This window comes from Eretmochelys imbricata, chromosome 14 (genome assembly GCF_965152235.1).
Source record: "Eretmochelys imbricata isolate rEreImb1 chromosome 14, rEreImb1.hap1, whole genome shotgun sequence".
NCBI lineage: Eukaryota > Metazoa > Chordata > Testudines > Cheloniidae > Eretmochelys > Eretmochelys imbricata.
Window position 1 is genome coordinate 36,322,207 of NC_135585.1, and position 26,240 is coordinate 36,348,446.

A 26,240-nucleotide genomic window follows, 5' to 3' on the forward strand; every position below is an offset into this window, starting at 1 on the left:
AAGAGTGTGGTGGAGGCGCAAGAAACAGCTGCAGCTCAGTTTAGTTTCTGAAGTCTAGATGATCCAGGACTATGGACCCGCTTGAGCAGTAGCCCGAGGGACTTCCTTGTACTGCATGGGCCACAGCAAGGGAAAAACTTCATCTTCCCCAAAGACAATGAAAATAGAAGTTTCCATCCAACACATTACTGGTGTGAAATCCCCAATGGTGACAAATGGAGAGGCCATGGCTTATGTACTCAAAACCCCAGAATACTTTTTGTTTTTGTTGCAAACTCTTCCAGTCTAATGTTCCAGACACATTGGTTCTACAGAAACAAAGGACTGGAAAAATCTGGCTAGAAATCTGGCATGCCACAAAGGGCAGCAAATCACCAGAGAGCATTCCATAGGTGGAAAGAGCTTGAGATGAGACTAAGGTTAAAGGCTACCATAGATGATCAAGAGAAGATTGCATCAGAGTCTCTTTATTGGTAAAATATTCTGAAAAGGCTCATTGCCATTGTGAGAATGCTTGCTACCCACAACTTAGCACTGCATGGCACTTCAGATCAGCTGTATGTGTCAAATAATGGAAACTTCCTTAAAATTGTGGAGCTGATAGCTGCGTTTGATGCTGTACTCCAGGAGGATCTAAGAAGAGTCACCACCCCAGAAATGTACGCACACCACAACCTTGGAAAAACAATTCAAAATGAGATCATACAGTTACTGGCAACAAAAGTCAAACAGAAGATTGTGGCAGATCTGAAGTCAGCAAGATATTACTCTGTTATTCTGGACTGCACACCTGACATCAGCCATATGGAACAAATGACTTTAATGGTGCGTTTTGTAACAACAACAGAACCTAGTGAAAATGTCCCTGCAGTGGTGACGGTGAGAGAGCATTTTCTGGAATTTATTGACATTGATGATACTACAGGTGCTGGTATGACAAATGTGCTTCTTAAAAAGCTGGAAGATACGGGAATTGCGATAGCTGACATGAGAGGTCAGGGCTACTACGATAATGGTGCCAACATGAGAGGAAAGAACAGAGGAGGGCAGACACGGATCTGAGAGTTAAACCCTCGAGCTTTTTTTGTCCCATGCAGTTCTCATTCATTGAACTTGGTGGTCAGTGATGCAGCCTCAGCTCCTAGTGAGGCTGCTGAATTTTTTAATGTAATTCAAAGCATCTATGTAGTTTTCTCTGCATAAACTCATTGATGGCAAATTTTGAAGCAACATCTGGGAGCATCCTCTCTGACACTGAAACCACTGAGTGCCACACGATGGGAAAGTCGAGTGGAGGGGATAAAGCCTATCAAACACCAAATTGGGAAGATAGTTGCCATTATGGAGGATAATGCTATGACAGGAACTGTTCATGGGAGAACAGTGGCAGAGGGAAATGGAATCACCAGAAACACACATAATTTCAAATTTCTATGTGGCTTAATGTTGTGGCATGACATAATGTTTGAAATAAATGTTGTAAGCAAGAGACTCCAAGGTGTTGACCTTGATATATCTGGAGCAATGGAACAATTGGACAAAGCGAAGTCATACCTACAGTCTTACTGGTCAGATGAGGGATTTCAAAACGTTCTGAAGAGTGCACAGAAGTTCGCAGAGGAACTTCACACTGAATTTCCCACTCATTCAAGAATACAAGAGTCACTGAAGAAGAAAACATTTTGATTACGAGGCATGGGATAACCCCATAAGAGACCCCAACCAACAATTCAAAGTTGAATTCTGTAGCAGGTGCTAGATTGTGCAATACAGTCAGTTGAACAACGTTTCATGCAGCTCAAGGAACACAGAAGTACATTTGGGATGTTGTATGATATTCCAAAACTCCTCACTATACCTGAAGAAGACCTATACCAGCAATGCAGGGCACTAGAGACAGTGTTGACACATGATGACGTGTGCGATATTGATGTAATTTAGGTGATGAACTGAAAGCCCTTTCAAGATACATTTCAGCAGGATCAACTCCAAAGGCTGTTTTGGAATATATGTGCACAAATAAGATGACCACCCTCTTTCCAAATGCTTTTGTGGCTCTGTACATACTTCTAACATTTCCTGTAACAGTTGCCAGTGGAGAACGCAGCTTTTCCAAGGTGAAGTTAATAAAAACACACCTACGCTCCAGAATGACACAGGAGAGGCTGGTCAGCCTTGCAGCCATCTCAATAGAGCATGAATTGGCCCAGACTGTGGACCTTCAGCAGGAAGTAGTTCAAATCTTTGCAAGCAAGAAGGCACAGAAAGCACCACTTTGATTATTCAAACAGATAAAAACGCCAGTGTTTACTATGCAGACAAGAAAAGTTACATTTGCTGTTCAGGCGTTTGAAAGTTAAGTGTTACTTAAAATTTTTGAACAAGGCATTTTAAGTTGTTAGTTCTCCTTTATTGGGGTAGGTAGCAGAGCAGTACAATGAGAGGTGTAGAACAGGAAGAAGGCAGAATAGAGACCTTTCAAAATTTTGGCAAAGTGCGGGGGCATGGGGGCATCATTTGAGCTCCCCACCTCAGGTGCCAAAATGCTGTGGGCCAGTCCTGCACATAAGGGATCCAGGGCAGAGTGGGCCCCACACTCCCCGACTCTGAGGGACGCCTTTGGCTGCCAAAAGCTTCAGGAGACCATAGCAGAGAGGGCCCCGCACTGTCCTGGACTCCCTGGGAGGTGCCCTCCCCCATGGAGCATCAGGGACGCAAGTGGCGGCAGCTCTCATTTCCTCCACCCCCCAGGTCCCTTTGCTTCACGGGCGCAGCTGTTTGACTTCTGCTGGTGTCAATGGGGTTGCTCTAACAGACAACAAACCCCCCAGATGCAGAGATAGAGCCCAGGAGCTGAGATGGGAGGAAATTCTCATTGAAACAGTTTTCTGTCAGAAAATCCCATTAAAACTAAACGGTCACCTATTTGTCACAAAGTGTTACGTTGTCTCATTGCACACAAAGAGGAGACACTTTGATCTAGAAAATTCGATAAGATGCTTCAGTCTGTGCTAAGCAGTTGCTGCTCTTAACAATTTCAAAAGAACAAGATACAAAGAAAAGAATATTTCAGGTAGTATTTTATGTCATAATCTGATAGGACAGCTCATATTATGCACTGCTGCTACTAGTGACATTCTGAAATGGATCCTCACAGCTCCCCATTCTCCACCCATGGTGAGGTGGGTAGGAGAGGATTGTTATCCTTACTTCACAGGGAGAGAAACTAAGGCTGAGAAAGGTGAAGTGACTTGTCTTAGGTCACACAGCCAGTCAGTGGCAGAGTTGGGAACAGGACCCAGGAGTCCTGACTTTCAAATTAACCGTCACATCTTGAATTTCATATGCTGACTGATCAGAATAAAGTGCTCTCAAATGAGCTACAGACCAACAATTGTTCATAGTAATTATTCAGCAAGTATTTTAGAAGAACTAGAACCTTTGAGAGAATCATGAACTGCTCAGAGACAATTAATGGGGAGAAGCAGCAAGATTAATCAAATATAGATGATTGGTTGTGACTTATTTGCCTGGTTTTAAAAGAGAACAAAAGAACCTGATTCTCCTCCCTGTCAATAGCCCTCTGCTTGGCCAATCAGCATTGAGACTCTGAGAGGTGGGAGGCTGAGGAGTGTCACCTGATGTCCCAAAAGATGGCCCAGGTCACCACCAGAGGGGATCACAACCTCTACCGCCCCCCACCCCCACCTGCTTGGTGGGGGGAGGTAAGCAGATGAAAAAGAAGCTAGAGAAGAGGAGAATGAAGGGAGGGAAAGAGAAAAAGGGAAACCAAACCCTAAGGTCCCCAGTGATTCTAAGGGACAAAATCCTCGATAGGAAACCAAATTCTGCCATCTCAACCTAGTGCCCACTTCTCACGCACAATGTCACCTGAAAGTGAGAACAGGCATTCTCATGGCACTTTTGTAGCCGGCGTAGCAAAGTATTTACATGCCAGATATGCTAAACATTTGTATGCCCTTTCATGCATTGACCACCATGCCAGAGGACATGCTTCCATGCTGATGATGGTTTCTGCTTGATAAGGATCCAAAGCAGTGCAGTCTGACATATGTTCATTTTCATTATCTGAGTCAGATGCCACCAAGAGAAGGTTGATTTTCCTTTTTGGTGGTTCAGGTTCTGTCATTTCTCAAACAGAGTGCTGCTCTTTTATGACTTCTGACAGCAAGTTCCATATCTTGTCCCTCTGAGATTTTGAAAGGCACTTCAGATTCTTAAAGCTTGGGTCGAGTGCTGTAGCTATCTTTAGAAATCTCACATTGGTACCTTCTTTGTGTTTTGTCAAATCTGCAATATAAGTGTTCTTAAATCGAACAACATATGCTGGGTCATAATCCAAGACGGCCATAACATGAAATATATGGCAGAATGCAGGTAAATCCATGGAGCAGGAGACATACAATTCTCCCACAAAGAGTTCAGTCACAAATTTAATTAATGAATTATTTTTTTAATGAGCGTCATCACTATGGAAACATGATTGTCTTAGGGATTTGCGGAACAAAAAGTAGAACTGAGTGAACTTGTAGGCCCTAAATTTTTGAAATTGTTTTGGTTTTGAGTGCAGTTATGTAACAAAAAAAATGTACATTTCTAAGTTACACTTTCATGATAAAGAGATTCCACTACAGTACTTGTATGAGGTGAATTGAAAAATACTGTTTCTTTTGTTTATCTTTTTTCTGCTACAAATATTTGTAATAAAAATAATACTATTAAGTGAGCCCTGTACACTTTGTATTCTCTGTTGTAATTGAAATCTATTTGAAAATGTAGAAAAAACATCAAAAAATATTCATAATAAATTTAAATAGATATTCTATTATAGTTTAACAGTGTGATTAAAACTGCAATTAATCATGATTTTTTTTAATCAAGTTAATTTGTTTTGACTTAATTGTGTGAGTTAACTGCGATTAATTGACAGCCCGAGTTTGAGCTCTAACTGAAACTTTTCCCACAGTGGAGGCACTTATAGGATTTCTCTCCTGTGTGGATTCTCTGATGTGAACTGAGTTTTGAGCTCTGACTGAAGCTTTGCCCAGACTCAAGGTATTTTTATGGTCTCTCTCCCACGTGTAGTCTCCAGTGAGAAGTAAGAGTTGACCTCCGATTGAAGCTTCTCCCACAGTCCAAGCATTTATAGGGTCTTTTTCCAGTGTGGATTCTCCTATGGTTAATAAGGCCTGAGTGCTGACTGAAGCTTTTCCCACAGTCCAAGCATTTATAGGGTCTCTCTCCCGTGTGCAGTCCCCGATGGGCAACAAGATTTGAGCTCCGATTGAAACTTTTGCCACACTCCAAGCATTTATAGAGTCTCTCTCCCGTGTGCAGTTTCTGATGGGTAACAAGATTTGAGCTCCGACTGAAGCTTTTCCCACAGTCTAAGCATTTATAGGGTCTCTCTCCTGTGTGGACTCTTCCATGATTAATAAGGACTGAACGCTGACTGAAGCTTTTCCCACAGTCCAAGCATTTATAAGGTTTTTCTCCCGTGTGGGTTCTCTGATGTACAATAAGGGCTGATGGTGCACTGAAACTTTTCCCACACTCAAGGCATTTATATGGTCCCTCTCCTGTGTGCGTTCTCCCATGGTTAATAAGGATTGAGCGCCGACTGAAGCTTTTCCCACAATCCAAACATTTATATGGTCCCTCTCCTGTGTGGATTCTCCCGTGGCTAATAAAGCCTGAGCGCTGACTGAAGCTTTTCCCACAGTCTAAGCACTTATAGGGTTTCTCCCCTGTGTGGGTTCTCTGATGTATAATAAGGGCTGATCGTACACTGAAACTTTTCCTACACTCAGTGCATTTATGTGGTCCCTCTCCTGTGTGTATTCTTCCATGGGTTATAAGAACTGAGCGCTGACTGAAGCTTTTCCCACAGTCCAAGCATTTATAAGGTTTCTCTCCCGTGTGGGTCCTCTGATGTGTAATAAGGGTTGATGGTACACTGAAACTTTTCCCACACTCAGTGCATTTATATGGTCCCTCTCCTGTGTGGATTCTCCTATGGCTAATAAGGTGTGTGCGTTGACTGAAGCTTTTCCCACAGTCCAAGCATTTATAGGGTTTCTCTCCTGTGTGGGTCCTCTGATGTGTAATGAGGGCTGATGGTGCACTGAAACTTTTCCCACACTCCAGGCATTTATATGGTCCCTCTCCTGTGTGGATTCTGCTATGGCTAATAAGGCCTGAGCGCTGACTGAAGCTTTTCTCACACTCCAGGCACTCATATGATCTCTCTCCCATGTGCAGTCTCCGATGGGTAGTAAGATTTGAGCTCCAATTAAAGCTTTTCCCACAATCCAAGCATTTATATGGTCTCTCTCCTATATGGATTCTCCCATGGTTAGTAAGGACTGAGCGCTGACTGAAGCTTTTCCCACAATCCAAGCATTTATAGGGTTTCTTTTCCTTGGGATTTGTCTGCTGGGATGTGGTTTCCTTGGGATTCTTGCCTCCTCCCCCATATTCAATGGATTCATCCACTTTCTTCCTTCGGTGGTTTCCCAGGTTCCTCTTTGACCTGTGCCAATTACTCCAGGCTTTTCTCTGTTCCAAGCACTGGGAAAAATTCCCTTCAGCTCTTCTCAATAACCTCCCCTGAAGTTCTATTTTCTCAGGACCTTCCTGCTGTGGATTCCCCTCCTCGTTCTCACTCTTTGTCTCGTCACCTGCTGGGGGAGAGAGAGAATCCAGGCAGGAGTCATTGCCTGGGCTGGCAGAAAGGACAGAAAGGGGAATAGCAAAGGGGGAAAACACAACACAATAACTTTGGGGAGACTATGAAACTGGATTCTGCCACCACATCCCATCCAAACACTCACAGGGAAGTGACATCAGGGAGAAAACTCCTGACAGCTAACATGGTGCGTGGGAAGTCATGAGCGATATCTGCCATGATTATACAACACCTGCTGACAACAGCCTACCTAGGGGAGATGAGGCAGAACTGAGGGCGCTCATGCCATATTTTGGGGATTTTCAGCTTTTTCCTTCATTTGCCATATACCTCCTGTGTCAGTGTTACTGACTCCTCACCTGTGCGGCTGCCTCTTTGGATGTTGCTTTCCTTGGGGGCCTGGAGATCTGGGACCCACAGCTCTTCCCCTGCTTCCAGCCGGGCTATCAGGTCAGGTTTGGGAATGGAGAGTCCTGCGCAGGGGGTGAAATCAGGCATGATCAGAGTGCACTGAGGATTGGTGGAGTATTTGTCACAAAGGGCACATAATGAGATTAAACTGACCCCATGATTTGCTGGGGGGTTGTGGGGTCTGAACAGATGGGAACATGGTCACTGAGCCCCCTTGAGAGAGGCAGATGTCTGGGGCAGGGGGAGTTGTCACACCCTCACTAGGAGCATTCAGGATCTGTGGGCTCTGGGGGACTTGCTGAGGCACACACAGCTCTGGTGTTAAACCCCTGCCTATGTCTGAACCTACAGAGATCAGAGCCCTCCCCACATATAGAGCTAGTCACATGAAGGGAGGTGCACAGAGATCCTGTGTGTGAGTGAGAATTAATGCAGATAGGTTAACACATTGCTTCTGTCCCTGTGAAAGCTGGAGGTAAGGGGATGAATTAGCATGTCCATTAGGTTCATGACTCCCCTATCCTGTTGGAGGAGGTATGGAGGTGAACGGCTCTCTCACACTGGAGCTCTGGACTATGTGACACATTCCCCTCTAATGTACCTGACCAGGGAAGAACCTGACCAGATTCAGAAATGCAGACCCCTGGCTTCAAATAGCTGAGGGGACAGGAGTCCTTACCCAGTGAAGTCACCGTCTCATAATTCTCCTGCATGACGTCCCTGTAGAGGACTCTCTGACTGGGGTCCAGCAGAGCCCCCTGCCCCTCACTGAAATATACAGCCACATCCTCAAAGGTCACCGGCATCTGAAACAACAAATGTTCCCTTCTTAGCACCTGCTGTCCCAGCCACAATCCTAGTATTTATGGGGGAAGAAGCACAGAAATAGGGCAGCTCTGGAAAGGCCAGAGGAGCAGAATCCCACCCCCACCCTGTTCAGAGTGGCCAGGAGTCTCCAGGGAACAGACAGAAGGGGAGAGCTCCTTGTCCATCCCAGCAGATGGAGGAAGGCAGGGTCTTTTCATTTACCACATACCTATGAGGCACAGGCTGACATGGGAAGCAGAGCTCTGGGCAGGGGACAGGGACAGGAATCCCAGCAACTGTATTTCAGCAGAGTCTTTGCCTAGTGGGTTTAGCCTCCAGCACTTTGGTCTGTTTTCCCAGCCCTAGACTGAGCATGGCCCACTAAGTTTATCACACCCTGTCCCCTCCCTGCCCCTTCCCTCCACGACAACCCTCCCCCTTCACGACAACCCTCCCCAGCAGCTCCCCACAAACTTCTGCTACCTGAGCTGGATCCACCACAGCCATTTCCCTTCCCCAGCCCCTACGACGATGGGATGATCTGGAGCAAAATGTGATGGTTACTCTGCAGACTGTCAGGATAAGAAGGGCAATTGGGGAGGTTTCTTAATTAGCGCTAGTCCATTTCACACCCCGATTCCCCCCAGGCTCTTTCCTTGCAGACAGACATTCGAGACCAGGGGTTTTCAGATTTTTTTACTGGTGACCCCTTTCACATAGCAAGCCTCTGAGTGTGACCCCCGCCTTATACATTAAAAACACATTTTTATATATTTAACACCATTATAAATGCTGGAGGCAAAGCGGGGTTTGGGGTGGAGGCAAACAGCTTGCAACCCCCCTATGTAATAACCTCATGACCCCCTGAGCGGTGCTGATCCCCAGTTTGAGAAACCCTGCTCTAGACTCTGCCATGCTGGGAAAACTCTCAGTTATGTTATTACAACACAGACCTGACCCTTCCCACTGGGACTAAACACATGAGGCATTTTTAAACCCTCCCAGGAACAGAGTCTCTGAGCCAAAAGATAAAAAAGAGCAGAATCAAAGGAGCCATTTTGGGGGATCCCCTTGACACTGTCCCCAGGGCAGCACATTCCCCCAGCATCACGGGGACTAGGCAGAGGCAGGAACTGGCTTTCTCTGTCTCTGTTCCTCACCTTGTCCAAGGAAAGTCAATGTGCCCTGGGATACTGCAGGGAATGGAGCTGGGCAGGGTTGGGAGCCAGGAACCTTTCTCCCCACTTATTGCTCCTGCTGTCTCTTTCAGTCTCTCCACTCTCCCTTCTGCATGGAAGAACTGGTTACTGATCGGCCATTCCTGTGGGCATTTCCTCTCCAATAGCTACTGCCACTGCCAACAGGAATGTGGGCCTGGATGTGTCGGGGACAGCAGCTATGGGACTCGCAAACCCCTGGGGAGCAGAGATAGGCAAGGAGGGGCCGTTTGTGCAGAGTCACTTTCCTGCCCGGACCCAGCACTTTTCCCTAAGTCTCTCTCATCAGCTGGAGTCTCCAACTCAGGATCTGGCGTCATAAGAACATAAGATCAGCCATATTGGGTCAGACCAAAGTCCATCTAGCTCAGTATCCTGTCTTCCGACAGTGGCCAATGCCAGATGCCCCACAGAGAATGAACAGAACAGATAACCATCAAGTGATCCATCTCCTGTCGCCCATTCCCAGCTTCTGCAAACAGAGGCTAGGGACAACATCCCTGCCCAACCTGGCTAATAGCCATTTATGGACCTATCCTCCATGAATTTATCTAGTTCTTTTCTGAATCCTGTTATAGTCTTGGCCTTCACAACATCCTCCAGCAAGGAGTTCCACAGGTTGACTGTGCGTTGTATGAAAAAATACTTCCTTTTGTTTGGTTTACATCTGCTGCCTATTAATTTCATTTGGTGACCTCTAGTTCTTGTGTTATGAGAAAGAGTAAATAACACTTCCTTATTTACTTTCTCCACATCAGTCATGATTTTATAGACCTCTATCATAACCCCCCTTAGTCATCTTTTTTCCAAGACGAAAAGTCCCAGTCTTATTAATCTCTCCTCATATGGCAGCCGTTCCATACCCCTAATAATTTTTGTTGCCTTTTTCTGAAACTTTTCCAATTCCAATATGTCTTTTTTGAGATGGGGTGACCACTGCAGGCAGTATTCAAGATATGGGCATACCATGGATTTATATAGAGACAATAGGATATTTTTTGTCTTATTATCTCTTCTTATCTATCCCTTTCTTAATGATTCCCAACATTCTGTTTGCTTTTTTGACTGCCGCTGCACATTGAGTGGATGGTTTCAGAGAACTATCCACAATGACTCCAAGATCTCTTTCTTGAGTGGTAACAGCCAATTTAGATGCCATCATTTTATATGTACAGTTGGGATTATGTTTTCCACTCTGCATAACTTTGCATTTATCAACATTGAATTTCATCTGCCATTTTGTTGCCCAGTCACCCAGTTTTGAGAGATCCTTTTGTAGCTCTTTGCAGTTACATAGTTTTGTATCATCTGCAAATTTTGCCACCTCACTGTTTACCCCTTTTCCCAGATCATTTATGAATATGTTGAGCAGCAGCAACTTGCTCCCCTCTCCAGTTCCCGCCCAGCTTTATCGTCCTTGAGTGCTCCTTTATCATCTCGATCGTCTATTTCAACCCACTGGATGTTTAACAGGCTTCCTGCTTCTGATGTACTTAAAAAAATTTTTGCTATTACTTTTTGAGTCTTTGGCTAGCTGTTCTTCAAATTCTTTTTTGCCCTTCCTAATTATATTTTTACACTTCATTTGCCAGAGTTTATGCTCATTTCTATTGTCCTCACTAGGATTTAACTTCCACTTTTTAAAGGATGCTTTTTTGCTTCTCACTGCTTCTTTTACTTTGTTGTTAAGCCACCGTGGCACTTTTTTCATTCTCTATGTTTTTTAATTTGGGGTGTACATTTAAGTTGAGCTTCTATTATAGTGTCTTTTAAAAGTTTCCATGCAGCTTGTAGGGATTTCACTTTTGGCGCTGTATGTTTTAATTTCTGTTTAACTAACCTCCTCATTTTTGTGTAGTTCCTCTTTCTGAAATTAAATGCGACAATGTTGGGCTGCTGTGTTGTTCTCCCCACCACAGGGATGTTAAATTTAATGATATTATGGTCATTATTACCAAGTGGTCCAGCGATATTCACCTTTTGAACCAGATTCTGTGCTCCATTTAGGACTAAATCAAGAATTGCCTCTCCTCTTGTGGGTTTAAGGACTAGCTGCTCCAAGAAGCAGTCATTTAAGGTGTCAAGAAACTTTATCTCTGCATCCCATCCTGGGTGTTATATACCCAATCAACATGGGGATAGTTGAAATCTCCCATTACTGCTGAGTTTTTTATTTTAATAGCCTCTCTACTCTTCCTGAGCATTTCATAGTCACTATCAGCATCCTGGTCAGGTGGTCAGTAATGTATCCCTACTGCTATATTCTTATGATTAGAGCATGGAATTACTATCCATAGAGATTCTATGGTACAGGTTGGTTCATTTAAGATTTTTATTTCATTTGATTCTATGCTTTCTTTCACATATAGTGCCACTCCCCACCACCTGCACGACCTGTTCTGTCCTTCCAATATATTCTGTGTCAGCAGAGACCAGGGCTGGTTCCAGCCACCGAAAAAAGTCCCCCTGGTTGGGCAAAGAGGGGTTTTAATGATGGTCTGTTCCAGCACAGACCCCACTGGGCAGCAGCAGCCTCTCAGCCCAGGCTCCCAGATCACAATGGAGGCAGCAGCATCTACCCCAGGAAGCTCAGCTAGCTCTAGGGTTGCAGTATCCTGAGTACAAAGAGAGACTGACACCAGCCTCCTCTGCCTTAGCGATTACCAGAGCCCTCTGGTTGGGGGCAGCTAATGACCGAGCCTTCCTGTGCTGCCCCTGCAGCCCCCAGGGACAGTCAGGCCCACCTGGTCTCACACTGGAACTGGAGAAACAGTTCAAATCTGTTTTTTGTACTGGAACTGGAATTGAACCTGAACCATAATTTAGTTTTACCAGCTGAACCTGAACTGAACTGAAAAAAGTGGGGGAGGGCAAGGGAAAGAGTTAAAATAAAGATTCAGCATTTTTTAAGCTCAATATTGTTGGAAAAAATGGACAGTGATCTTATTTTCATTTTAAGAGAAGACAACAAATTAGCCAATGGGCTGCTGATTGCTCCCAGAATGGCCTGCCCCAGGATAGTGAGAAGAGAATGAGCATAGAGGGGGGCCAGTCCACAAGGGCAGGGAGGGAGAAGGGAAGGTTGGCAGCTGCCAGCACACCATGGGAGGCAGAAGGAGGGCCCATAGATAGAGGAACCATCTCTGAGATGCCCTCCTGGGAAGATAAGAGTTGGGATGCTCCCCAGGCCTTGAAGTTCATAATAATTCTTCAAGCCCAGGGGCAAAGGTAATGGCTCCCCAACCTTCTCCCAGGGCTTCTCATAACAAATCTTTGGTGGCCTCAGAGTGTGGCCACCAACTCTTGCTGATGGCTACTCTGACAATTTTTCCTAAAATACTGAATTAACTTTAGGAAAAACAAATAAATACTCTATGCACATGTCCAAATCATTGTAATTTATTGATGTAGGGTGAGTTTTTTTGCAAACGCAATAATAAAATAATGTACAGTTGTCTCTATTTTTTACTGGACCTAAACAGAATAGAAATAAAAATAATGTGTTTTGCATGCTATTGTCTTTTGTTGTTTTATCTTTTGCTTGTTGGGGTTTTTTTTAGACTTGCTAGCTAGTCAGTCTGCTACTGAAAAGTGATATTTGTATGTTTGTTAATATGATTTTTCACAGAAGCACACTAGCTAGCTAGTTGGGAAGCAGTGAAAAGTGATACTGACAAGCATTCAAATATCACTTTTCACAGCAGTTTTACTCAGCCCTGGCAAGCTGGGAGACAAATAAAGCCCTGGATGGGGAGGTGGGTAGGGAGGCATCAGGGGCCAGGGGTAACAGATGTAAGGCTGGAAGAGGCAGCGGGCGCCAGAGGTGTTGGGGGTCTGTGTGAAGGGCCAGGGTAGGAAGCGGGGGCCAGCGGTGATGTTGGGGGTGGGTAAAGGGCCAGCACCCAAAGCCTGAGGTCCAGGCTGGCACTGGAAACCCTGCAGCTAGGGACCGTAGCCCACTGCTGTGTAGCTAAAACCCGAGGCCAGAGGACACCCCGGGAACCGGGGTGATGGGGGGAGGAGGTGAGAGCCTGGGGCCAGAGCCCAAAGCTCCAGGCTGGATCCTGGGGTCCTGGGGTTGGAGCCCAGGGCCCAGGAATGGAGCTCACTGCCACGCAGCGAGATCTCAGGGATGGATGAGGCAGCGAGGACCAGGGGTGACTGGCAGGGGTTATGAGCCCAGACTGGCACCTGCCGCAGCACAGCTGGGACCAGAGCCTGGAGCCCTGCCACATGGCTGAAGCCGAGGGCCAGATGAGGTAGTGGGTGCCAGAGTTGATGCGGGAGAGGTGAGCCTGAGGCCGGAGGATGGAGCCTGTCCCTGTGTGGCTGAAGCCTGAAGCCCCACGGCCAGAGCCTGCTGCATGGGCTGAAGCCGGAAGCCTGAGCCCCACTGCCCCCAGGAAGGTGGGGAACTCAAATTGGTTGCCTGCTTCTCCAGCGTTTCCGGCTCCAGAGGGGGACAGGGCCCAACCCCTGCTGGAAGCCCTGGGGGAGGGGCCGCTGCTTCTTCCCTCAGTCACCACCCAGGAAGCTATGGCTGCTAGAAAAGCCCCTGGTAGCCACATTTGAGAAATGCTGCCTTAGGCCTCCACCTATCATCGCCAACCTGTGGGGCATCTCCTCCCTCCAATTGCCCAACTTACAGCAGGGTTCATACTCCAAACTCCCTTCCCCATTGAAGCCATCTGCAGGGCCCACTCCCAACTCCCACCTTCCAGGGCACTGTCTGATACACACCTCCAACCGGCCACCCCATCTCCAGAGCTGTTCTTTCTCTTCACCCATCCTGGCTGGCTCTGGCAGGCTCAGATTCAGAGCCAAGTTCTGCCTGAGCGGCAGGCCAGTCTGTCTGCAACCCAGTGTGTTCCTGGTGGTCCCTTGGTCCAGCCCTGCTGCTGCAGTGAGCACTGAGCTCAGTTCTGAGCCTGCCTGAGAGACACTTGGAGCTCAGGGATTTCTGCCAGGACGTGGCCACCTCGTGCCATGAGCTTCACCTGACAGAAGCAGAATGGAGGGCTGGTGAAGGCATCACAATTCCACTGAAACCTGATAATTTGACAACAAAGATACTTTAACATGAATGACCATGGGTGACTTTATGGTGCTTGGTTAAAATGCCAACTGGAAATATCAAAATTTTCTTCTATCTTCACTGTTTAATTAATCCTTACTAGCTTCCATGGAAAAATGAGAAAAAAAAATCTGTTGGAACTGATGACAGTCTCTCCCCTATACACCCTGATCCTAGATAGCAATTCCCACTGTCAGAAGAGGACAAAGTCAAGGCAAATTTCATTTCACCAAAACGTGAATGAAGATAGAAATGCTTGAGTTAGAAATAATGATGTCATCGAATCAACCTCAGACACATCTTTAATTTAAAGACGAAATAGAAATTCTGAACGCTTGTGAAATCTCCGAAAAGGAAAAGATATCTGATCAAAGGAAAGCCCCAGAAAGGATTGGGCCAATACTTGATTCATTCACAGATGAGCCACATGTCAATAAGAAAGAAAACAGAGCAAACTACTGGGAATGATTAGTCTTCTTACAGTGGGTACAGCAACACCCATTTTTTTCATGTTCTCTGTGTATATTTATCTTCCTACTGTATTTTCCACTGCATGCATCCCATGAAGTGGGTTTTAGCCCAGGAAAGCTTACACCCAAATAAATTTGTTAGTCTCTAAGGTGCCACAAATCGTCCTCGGTTTTTTATGCCCAAACTGTATCAAGGAGCAAAAATGGGACTGGCAGGGCGGTGTCGGCAGATCTCACTGAGCAGCCTCCGTTCACACCAGCATGGCCAGGGACAGGGAACACAAAGCAGCAGACAGTCTGGGCAGCGGGTGGTAACGTGACCCCGGCTCCCAGCTCGCTCTGACCCCCCAGGTGTCGCTGTCCCAGCGCTCCCCACAGCGCGCGCTGGCTTCACCCGCCCCGCAAACACCGGGAGCTGGCGGCAGCTTTCCCGGGCCCAGGGCAGGGAATCGCAGCCAGCCCCGCTGGGAGCAGCCTGAGGCCAAACCCTCCCCCTGCAGCCAGGATGGCACCGGGGGGCACCGCTCCTTGTGGGGATGGGCAGGACTCTCTTACCTTCCCTCCAAGCGGTGCCCTCCCCGGGAGCAGGGGCTGGAGCCCGGAAAGCGGGGTCCTGGCCAGGCTGGGGTCTCTGCACCGGGAGAGGCTCCTGGGGAGCAGGGGGGAGTGTTGCTGCTGGAAATTCCCCTCTCCCGGCTGGAACCAGGGCTCCGGGGTCCCCAGCAGCAGCGGCCCGGGCTTGTGGATCTTGCAAGGAGCGCGGGCTCCCCACAGCACCCCAGATTCAATCACTGCAGAGTGCGATTCACTAATTACTTCCTGCTGCCACAGGACTCAGTAGTGACCCCAGCCAGCAGTGATCACTCCCAGAGCCACATCCCAGCTGCTGAGCTCCTGGGTCCTAGCGATCAAGGGGCTGCCCTGCAGCCCCCCTCCCCCCCGCGCCCCAGATTCTGCCTCCTGGGGCCCCACGTCCTCTGGGCAGGGGCAGCTTCTCTCAGTATTAAGGGGGCATCATGCATAGAATCCACTATGTCAAAGGGCAGAAAGGAGACGTCCACATCCTCGGGAGGGGGCAGAAGGAGTTTCTATAAAGACTGGGCATTGTTCTGGAGTCCGTAATACCATCAAGAACAAGGGAGTGATGGGTCCTGGTCCTAGAAAGGCTGCACAGAGCGTGGAGTAGCTGGAGAACACATTTCTCAGGGCACCCCACCCTAGACAAAGGAAAGTAGTTTCCCCCGAGGAGTTACCGCTGTAGGATTTTGAAAGACCATGGAAATGTATTTACATTAGTACTGTCAATTAATTGCATTTAACACATGTGATTAACTCAAAAATAATTAATTGGGATTTAAAAAAATATTCGTGATTAATTGCAATTTTAATCACACACTTAGAGAATAATAGAATACCATTTGAAATTTATTATAAATGTTTTGGATGTTTTTCTACATTTTAAAATATATTGATTTCAATTACAACACAGAATACCAAAAAAAAAAAAAAAGGAGTACTTGTGGCACCTTAGAGACCTAGAGATGCATCCGATGAAGTGGGCTGTAGCTCACGAAAGCTTATGCTCAAATAAATTTGTTAGTCTCTAAGGTGCCAGAAGTACGCCTTTTCTTTTTGCGGATACAGACTAACATGGCTGCTACTCTGAAACATGACAGAATACAAAGTGTACAGTGCTCACTTTATATTATTATTTTATTACAAATATTTGCACTGTAAAAAAGTTTAACAAAATAAATAGTATTTTTCAATTAATCTATACAAGTACTGTAGTACAATCTCTTTATCGTGAAAGTGCAATTTACAAATGTAGATTTTTTTATTACAAAATTGCACTCAAAACAAAACACTGTAAAACTTTAGAGCCTACGAGTCCACTCAGTCCTACTTCTTGTTCAGCCAAAGTCAAATAAGTTTGTTTACATTTATCGGAGATAATGCTGCCCGCTTCTGATTTACAGTGTCACCTGAAAGTGAGAACAGGTGTACGGGTGGCATTTTTGTAGTCAGCGTCGCAAGGTATTTACATGCCAGATATGCTAAACATTCATATGTCCCTTCATGCTTCAGCCACCATTCCAGAGGACATGCTTCCATGCTGATGATGCTCATTAAAAAAATAATGTGTTAATTAAATTTGTGACTGAACTTTTTGGGGGAGAATTGCAAGTTTCCTGCTCTGTGTTTTACCGGCATTCTGGCATACATTTCATGTAATAGCAGCTTCAGATGATGACCCAGCACATGTTATTCATTTTAAGAACACTTTTCACTGCAGATTTGACAAAACACAGAGATTTCTAAAGATAGCTACAGCACTTGACCCAAGATTTAAGAATCTGAAGTGCCTTCCAAAATCTGAGAGGGACGAGATGTGGAACATGCTGTCAGAAGTCGTAAAAAAGAAACACTCCGATGCAGAAACTACAGAACCAGAACCAACAGAAAATAAAATCAACCTTCTCTTGGTGGCATCTGGCTCCGATAATTAAAATGAATGTGTGTCAGTCTGCACTACTTTGGATCGTTATCGAGCAGAACTCGTCATCAGCATGGACGCATGTCCTCTGGAATGCTGGCTGAAGCACTGAGGGATATATGAATGTTTCGCCTACCTTGCAGCGCTGGCAAAAAAGTGCCATGTGAGCACCTGTTCTCACTTTCAGGTGACTTTATAAATGAGAAGCAGGCAGCATTATCTCCTATAAATGTCAACAAACTTGTTTGTCTTAGCAATTGGCTGAACAAGAAGTAGGACTGAGTGGACGTGTAGGCTCTAAAGATTTACATTGCTTTATTTTTGAGTGCAGTTTTTTTTGTACATAATTCTACATTTGTAAGTTCAACTTTAATGATAAAGATATTGCACTACAGTACTTCTATTACGTGAATTCAAATACTATTTCTTTTGTGTCTTTTTTACATTGCAAATATTTGTAATAAAAATGAATATAAAATAAGCACTGTACACTTTGTATTCTGTGTTGTAATTGAAATAAATGTACTAGAAAATGTAGAAGACATCCAAAAGTATTTATATAAATGGTATTCTATTATTGCTTAACAGCACAATTAATTTTTAAAATTTTTGATAGCTCTAATTTACATCTTGTTTAAACAGACCCATCAAGCTAACCAGGGGGAGGGGTGGCCCCATCAATAGCACCAGAGGGGGCAGAAACTAAACTATTTGCATTTTAGCTGACAGCTCCTGCAGGGGAAAAAGCAGCAGGACCTGTAGCCTTCGAGACAGACTCCCTTTCGCCTGCCTCAGGAGGTTACTGTCAGAAGAATCCATTGCAAAGGTTCACTGGACTCTGAAAGAGACCAATCCAGGGCTGTGTTTAAACTGGACTGTTTGGTGACTCCCGGGAAAGTAACAAACTATTGCACATTGACTTCTTAAAGGAAGAATAACCCTTAACATTCTTTTGACTGATCCAGGACAAGGCTGGATATTTCAGAGCCCCTTTTCTTGAAAACCTTCCAGGCCCCAGCAGGGTGTGAAGTCACCTCACCGGTTGTTGAGGAAGGTGAGGGGAGGTGGGTGGAAGTCCAGGGTATTGCAGGCAGGCGGCAGAATCCAAAGTGTTGGCTCAGGGCTGCCCAATACATAGAGTGCATGCTAGATGCTGACTGTGGGCCTCCCAGGCAGAGGGTCACAGAGGCCAAGCACTGTGAGGCACTCAGGGTTACAGGGTTAGAGCTGACCCAGCACTTCACCAGTCTGGGTTGGGCCCCAGGATGTCACAAAGCCTGAAACTGAAGAGTCATTTTATCTAAGTGTTACTATTTCCAGGTCTGCAGGTCACATCTCAGCCCAGACAAAGCTCCAGACAAGCCCCAGAAACTGGATTTCAGTTTTAAAGGTTCCAACACCACAAACAGAGAAGGAAAAGGAACAATTTGTGGCACAGTCAGAGAAAATGTAACTAACCCCATACACGGTTTGTCTGAGGGACTCAGGGTGTTTTGTCCAGATGAATTAAGACAGAGCACAGAGGGTGACATAGAGGAGAGGAGAGAGTGTTTGTTTTCGGGGTGCTTAGCCATTTACAAATCTAAACTCATTACTGCCACTGGGACAAGCCAAGGGGACCCGCTGAATTCCACAGAGATGGGTCAGGGACAGGTTTGCTCCATCAGAGACCCCAGAGTCTAAAAAGACTGAGGGTATATGTACACTGTAAATAAAGTCTTGCGGCAGGGAATCTGAGAGCACAGGACAATTGACCTGGGGTGGAAGCTAAAATAGAAATGTAGATAGTTGGGTTTAGGTTGGACCCTGGGCTTTAAATCCTGGCAAGGAGGAAGGAGCTCAGACCCCATGCTTCAGCCCCAGCATTTACGTTGCTATTTTTAGCCCTGCACCCCAGCCTCCCCCATGACCTGGAGTCAGCTGTCACATGCCCTGAGACTCATTGTATTGTTTTGTTTGTGGTGGTGGTGGTGTTTTTTTGCAGTGTAGACATACCCTGAATAATGTAAAATTCCTTCCATTTGGGAGGAGAACTACTACACTGAGTAATTACCATAGATGAGGTATAGAAGAGAGAAAAAGTCTGGAGCACTGGGCCTGGTGCAAGATCTGAGGCCTGAACCAGAGGCTGTGAACCAAAGTCAGGCCATGTGTTATGGAATACGGACTCTGGACTTCAGAAAAGCAGACTTTGACTCCCTCAGGGAACTGATGGGCAGGATCCCCAGGGAGAATAACATGATGTGTAGAAAGAATAGTAAATATGGCAGGCGACCAGCTTGGCTTAACTGTGAAATCCTTGCTAATCTTAAACACAAAAAAGAAGCTTATAAGAAGTGGATGATTGGACAAATGACCAGGGAAGAATATAAAAATATTGCTCGGGCATGCAGGAGTGAAATCAGGAAGGCCAAATCACACTTGGAGTTGCAGCTAGCAAGAGATGTTAAGAGTAACAAGAAGGGTTTCTACAGGTATGTTAGCAACAAGAAGAAGATCAAGGAAAGTGTGGGGCCCTTACTGAATGAGGGAGGCAACCTAGTGACAGAGGATGTGGAAAAAGCTAATGTACTTAATGCTTTTTTTGCCTCTGTCTTCACGAACAGACTACTGCACTGGGAAGCACAGTATGGGGAGGAGGTGACCAGCCTTCTGTGGAGAAAGAAGTGGTTCAGGACTATTTAGAAAAGCTGGACAAGCACAAGTCAATGCGGCCAGATGTTCTGCATCCGAGGGTGCTAAAGGAGTTGGCGGATGTGATTGCAGAGCCGTTGGTCACTATCTTTGAAAACTCATGGTGATCCGGGGAAGTCCCGGACGACTGGAAAAAGGCTATTGTAGTGCCCATCTTTAAAAAAGGGAAGAAGGATGATCTGGGGAACTACAGGCCAGTCAGCCTCACCTCCGTCCCTGGAAAAATCATCCTCAAGGTCCTCAAGGAATCAATTTTGAAGCACTTAAAGGAGAGGAAAGTGATCAGGAACAGTCAGCATGGATTCACCAAGGGCAAGTCATGCCTGACTAACCTAATTGCCTTCTGTGATGAAATAACTGGCTTTGTGGATGAGGGGAAAGCAGTGGATGTGTTATTCCTTGACTTTAGCAAAGCTTTTGATACCGTCTCCCACAGTATTCTTGCCAGCAAGTTAAAGAAGTATGGGCTGGATGAATGGACTATAAGGTGGATAGAAAGCTGGCTAGATCGTTGGGCTCAACGGGTAGTGATCAATGATTCCATGTCTAGTTGGCAGTCCATATCAAGTGGAGTGCCCCAAGGGTGGGTCCTGGGGCCGGTTTTGTTCAGTATCTTCATAAATGATCTGGAGGATGGTGTGGATTGCACCCTCAGCAAGTTTGCAGTTGACACTAAACTGGGAGGAGTAGTAGATATGCTGGAGGGCAGGAATAGGATACAGAGGGCCCTAGACAAATTAGAGGATTGGGCCAAAAGAAATCTGATGAGGTTCAACAAGGACAAGTGCAGAGTCCTGCACTTAGGACGGAAGAATCCCATGCACCACTACAGACTTGGGACTGAGTGGCTAGGCAGCAGTTCTGCAGAAAAGGACCCAGTGGACGAGAAGCTGGATATGAGTCAACAGTGTGTCCGTGTTGCCAAGAAGGCTAACGGCATTTTCGGCTGTATAAGCAGGAGCATTGCCACCAGATTGAGGGATGTGATTGTTCCCCACTATTCAGCATTGGTGAGGCCCCATCTGGAGTACCGTGTCCAGTTTTGGGCCCCACACTACAAGAACGATGTGGAAAAATTGGAAAGAGTCCAGCGGAGGGCAACAAAAATGATCAGGGTGCTGGAGCACATGATTTATGAGGAGAGGCTGAGGGAACTGGGATTGTTTAGTCTGCAGAAGAGAAGAATGAGGAGGGATTTGATAGCTGCTTTCAACTACCTGAAAGGGGGCTCCAAAGAGGATGGATCTAGACTGTTCTCAGTGGTAGCAAATGATAGAACAAGGAGTAATGGTCTCAAGTTTCAGTGGGGGAGATTTAAGCTGGATATTAGGAAAAACTTTTTCACTAGGAGGTGTGGTGAAGCACTGGAATGGGTTACCTAGGGAAGTGGTGGAATCTCCTTCCTTTGAGGTTTTTAAGGTCAGGCTTGATAAAGCCCTGGCTGGGATGATTTATTTGGGGATTGGTCCTGCCTTGAGCAGGGGGTTGGACTAGATGACCTCCTGAGGTCCCTTCCAACCCTGATATTCTATGATTCTGTGATTAAACCAGATGTTCACAAGTTCACTGCCTAGTATGTGAACTTGACGAAGTAGTTGCTAGTGTACCAGGCACTAGAGATTTACATAAATATATCCCAGGGTCCAAAAGGCTGTGGAAGCTGTGTGAGTCGGGGTGTGTGAATACAGGGCGGGTACATATGTAGTGGCTGTAGGCTGGGTGTCTATTAGGGCCCAGGGTTCTGAGCTATATGATGGGTTGGGATGTGTGTCTAGGATGTGCGGGGTTCTTTTAGGGGCAGAGGGGAGGGGACAGGGAGTGTATGGTTTGGCAGAGGGACGTGGGGTGCGAGGGGCGCTGGAGCTTTTACTGTACTTGGATTTAATCTTGATTTTTGCTGCCTGTCAAATGCTGGTTTTGTGCTTTATTGGAAGTGCTTTATTAACTTTGTGCTTTTTTTGATTTTGTGTTAATTGGCAGTTTGTTTAGTTAAGAGCCAAATTGCTTTTGTTATTTTAACAAAGACTGTGGCTCATTCAGATGCACAACAGTCACAGGAAGAGTGACCCGCCCTTCTTCGCCCAAAAAATGCTTTAAAAATGTTTCCAATATTTTAATTGTATTTATTTGATTGGGTTTTGATTGGACTGGGATGTAAATAGGAGCTTGATTGGCTAGGGAAAATGGTGTACTCAGTTTTGGTCAGCTGTTTATTTTCCTTTAAATAGTAGTGTGTATCTGCTGTTGTTTCATTTTGTTTGCATGTGCAAATGGCTAAATTTAAAATATAATACAGTCCATCCCCCAATATAAAGTATTTAGCTATTAGTATTTAACCAGTATTTTCTCTAGAAGTTTTCACTTGTTTATTGTTATTATCGTTAATATTAATCATATTTCTAGTTTATTTATTAGCTTGTTTTTTTTCCCTCTTGAGTTCCTGTGAATAAATGTTGCACCAGTGAGCTGCCATAGATGAAGTTTAAAACCGATCTGTCTGTATAGATTTTTATTCTCCTTTTGAGGATAGCAGAGATTGTTACGAATTACACCTGAGAGGACACGCACACAACTGCTGAGAATTATACCTTGTAGGACACGCACACAAATGCTACGAATTACACCTGGTAGGACACGCACACCAATGCTGTGAGTTATACCTGATAGGTCACGCACAGTTCGAATCTAGACTGAGGCACATAAACAAAGTCCACAACTGCAGAGTTCCCAAAGACACTAAGTTTATTACGCTCGAGCGTAGTGCCCCCCTGCTAGCCAGGAGGGGACCCTGAATACTGATTATACAAAGGTTATATATTTTTTAGCAAAGCATGTTGCCCTCTTGCATCAGAAACCTTAGCCAATAAACAAACCCTTGTCTTATCTACCACCTATCCCTGCTTGGTGCATTCCTCGTGCTATACCAGTATGTTAATTACACAGCATGGTCCTAAAGCCATGCATCAGTAACGTTTATTATCAGGATGGGAGGCCTCACATCAAGGCCAAGAGACAGGGAGTTACAGACTGACAAAAAACAGATACTGGGAGTCAAGGCAGGCTGGAGACAAGGAGGAGGATTTTCACAGGGATTCAGTATCTAATGATCACTCCTCCTGGTGTATGATGTGCTGGCATTTAGACAATGGTGGGCCCCAAACCAAAATGGAATCACACGTGCTAACTTTTCCTTAACAAGATGAAGCACACATTTAAGTGCATATTGTTTTACAAAAGTCAGTAGTTGTGCCCACAAAAGGTATAGCGCAGTCCCTGCCCAATTTCCTGTCTAGCCCACCTTAGCCCCCCCACTGGGAAGAGGCTGGAGCCACCCCTGAGGCCTACAGGGCACCTGATAACAGTTTTTCAATATAAAAAGGATGGTGATCTATTGTTTGTCATGTCCACTAAAGGCAAGAGAAGAGGCAATCAGATTAGCAAGGGAGATATAGGTTAGAAAAAATCTTCCTAACTGTAGGGATAGTTAAACACGGGAACAGGTTACCTAGGGAGGCTGTGGAATCCCTGTCATTAGAGGTTTTTGAGAACATTTAAGTCAAATCCCTGTCAGGGATGGTCTAGGAGGTTGTACTTGGTCCTGTCTCAGCACAGGGGGATGGACTATATGACCTCTCGAGGTCTCTTCCATCCCTATATTTCTAGGATTCTATGTAAATCAGGAAAACCACAAGGAGTCTGGTGGCACCTTAAAGACTAACAGATATATTTGAGCATAAGCTTTCAAGGGTAAAAACCTCACTTCTTCAGATGCAAATCAGGAACTCCTCAGCTGTGCTCTGTAGAGAGGTGACTGGTCACCTGGTGCCAACTCTCCTCTTTGTTTCTAGATTCATTGAATCATACTTACAGGTGGCTAAAAATATGTGAAATATGTTATTTACATTTCTTCTGCAGCCTGGCAATTGCTCTGGTCACCACGGTGGTGTTGGAAGGAACCTGTTCCAAGGAACAGTCTCTGCGGGGTTGTCCACACTAGGAGGTATGTTCTCTCTTACTGTAAAATTCTTGTGTAGACAAGGCAAGTGGCCATTTCACCTCAGTGTAACTTGTTCAAAGGAATTATATGGGATGAGGTTTGGGAAGGGAGTGTTTGTGGTCACCACAATGAGCAACCCTGAGGGGAAGCTACGCCTTCCCTCATCTCCACAAGGATTGCACAGTGAGATCACTCACTCATGTTCTCTGTCACATTGTAGAAATCCCACCCTTTCTCCTAGTGTGGACACAGACTAAACAATGAGCCCTAGTTTATACTACGAGTTTAGGTCAAAGTTAGCAATGTTAGATCAATTTAACCCTGCACCCGTCCACACAATGAAGCCATTTTTGTCGACCTAATGGGCTCTTAAAATCTATTTATGTACGCATAGATTCATAGATTCATAGATATTTAGGTCAGAAGGGACCATTATGATCATCTAGTCTGACCTCCTGCACAACGCAGGCCACAGAATTTCACCCACCACTCCTACAAAAAAAACCCTCACACCTATCTGTGCTATTGAAGTCCTCAAATCGTAGTTTAAAGACTTCAAGGAGCAGAGAATCCTCCAGCAAGTGAGCCGTGCCCCATGCTACAGAGGAAGGCAAAAAACCTCCAGTTTTTTTTCCAATCTGCCCTGGAGGAAAATTCCTTCCCGACCCCAAATATGGCGATCAGCTAAACCCTGAGCATATGGCCAAGATTCATCAGCCGGATACTACAGAAAATTTTTTCCTGGGTAACTCAGATCTTATCCCATCTAATAACCCATCACAGGCCATTGGGCCTATTTACCATTAATATTTAATTATCAAAACCATGTTATCCCATCATATCATCTGATGAGGGGATTAGTGCTGAAATCGACATCGCTGGGTCAAATTTGGGTTAGTGTGGACGCAATTCGACGGTATTGGCCTCTGGGAGAAATATCACAGTGCTCCATTGTGACCGCTTTGGACAGCACTCTCAACTCGGATGCACTGGCCAGGTACTCAGGAAAAGCCCCACAAACTTTTGAATTTCATTTCCTATTTCGCCACTGTGGCGTGACCATGCAGAGCTCATCAGCAGAGATGACCATGGAGTCCCAGAATTGCAAAAGAGCTCCAGCATGGACTGAACGGGAGGTACTGGATCTAATCACTGTCTGGGGAGATGAATCCATGCTATCAGAACTCCATTCCAAAAGATGAAATGCCAAATATTTGAAAAAATCTCCAAGAGCATGATGGACAGAGGTTACAACAGGGACCTGCAGCAGTGCCGGGTGAAAATTAAGGAGCTCAGACAAACCTACCAAAAAAACAAAGAGGCAAACGGCCACTCCGGTTCAGACCCACAGACATGCCGCTTCTATGATGAGCTGCATGCAATTCTAGGGGGTGCCTCTTCCACTACCCCACCCCTGTTCGTGGACTCTTGCAAGGGGGGAGTCTCACGTGACAGGGATGAGGATTTGGGGGACGAGCAAGATGATGATGTTGAGGAGGAGGAGGAGGAAATCATTCTCCCCGACAGCCAGGAACTGTTTATCACCCTGGAGCCAATACCCCCCAACCCTCCCAAGGCAGGGTCCCGGACCGTGAAGCTGGAGAAGGCACCTCTGGTGAATGTACCTTTGTAAATATAATACATGGTTTAAAAGCAAGCGTTAATGATTAATTTGCCTTGAAGACTTGGGATGCATTCACGGCCAGTACAGCTACTGGAAAAGTCTGTTAACGTGTCTGGGGATGGAGTGGAAATCCTCCAGAGACATCTCCATGAAGCTCTCCTGGAGGTACTCCCAAAGCCTTTGCAAAGGGTTTCTGGGGAGGGCAGCCTTATTGCGTCCTCCATGGTAGGACACTTTACCACTCCAGGCCAGAAGCACATAGTCTGGAATCATTGCATAACAAAGTATGGCAGCGTATGGTCCCAGTGTTTGCTGCCATTCAAGCAACATCCGTTCTTTATCTCTCTGTGTTATCCTCAGAAGAGTGATATCATTCATGGTGACCTGGTTGAAATAGGGGAATTTTATTAAGGGGACATTCAGAGGTGGCCGTTCCTGCTGGACTGTTTGCCTGTGGCTGAAAAGAAATCATCCCCGCTGTTAGCCAAGCGGTGGGGGGAGAGGCACATGCATCCGATGAAGTGAGCTGTAGCTCACGAAAGCTTATGCTCAAATAAATTTGTTACTCTCTAAGGTGCCACAAGTACTCCTTTTCTTTTTGCAAATACAGACTAACATGGCTGCTACTCTGAAACCTTTAAAAGTGTTTGTTGTGAAACCGGAAACATCCCACAGTGAGGAGAGAAGCAAAGCCAAGTGTGAAATACTAGTATATTACAGGAGGTGTCATCTTCTGCCCA

The 26,240-nt window shown here is 45.6% G+C and overlaps 2 protein-coding genes across 2 annotated transcripts in view; one reads left to right on the forward strand and one right to left on the reverse strand.

Moving 5' to 3' along the window:
• Positions 1-26,240, forward strand: part of LOC144273991 (uncharacterized) — a 79,457-nt gene that overhangs the window by 45,474 nt on the left and 7,743 nt on the right. The gene's annotated exons all lie outside the window — the stretch shown is intronic.
• On the reverse strand, positions 5,083-8,434 carry LOC144275306 (uncharacterized). The gene is made up of 4 exons (XM_077834518.1): positions 8,411-8,434; positions 7,800-7,926; positions 7,069-7,182; positions 5,083-6,704 (listed from the first exon to the last, which is right to left on the reverse strand). Exons 1-4 carry the CDS (start codon positions 8,432-8,434, stop codon positions 5,083-5,085), a joined length of 1,887 nt encoding a protein of 628 aa, XP_077690644.1.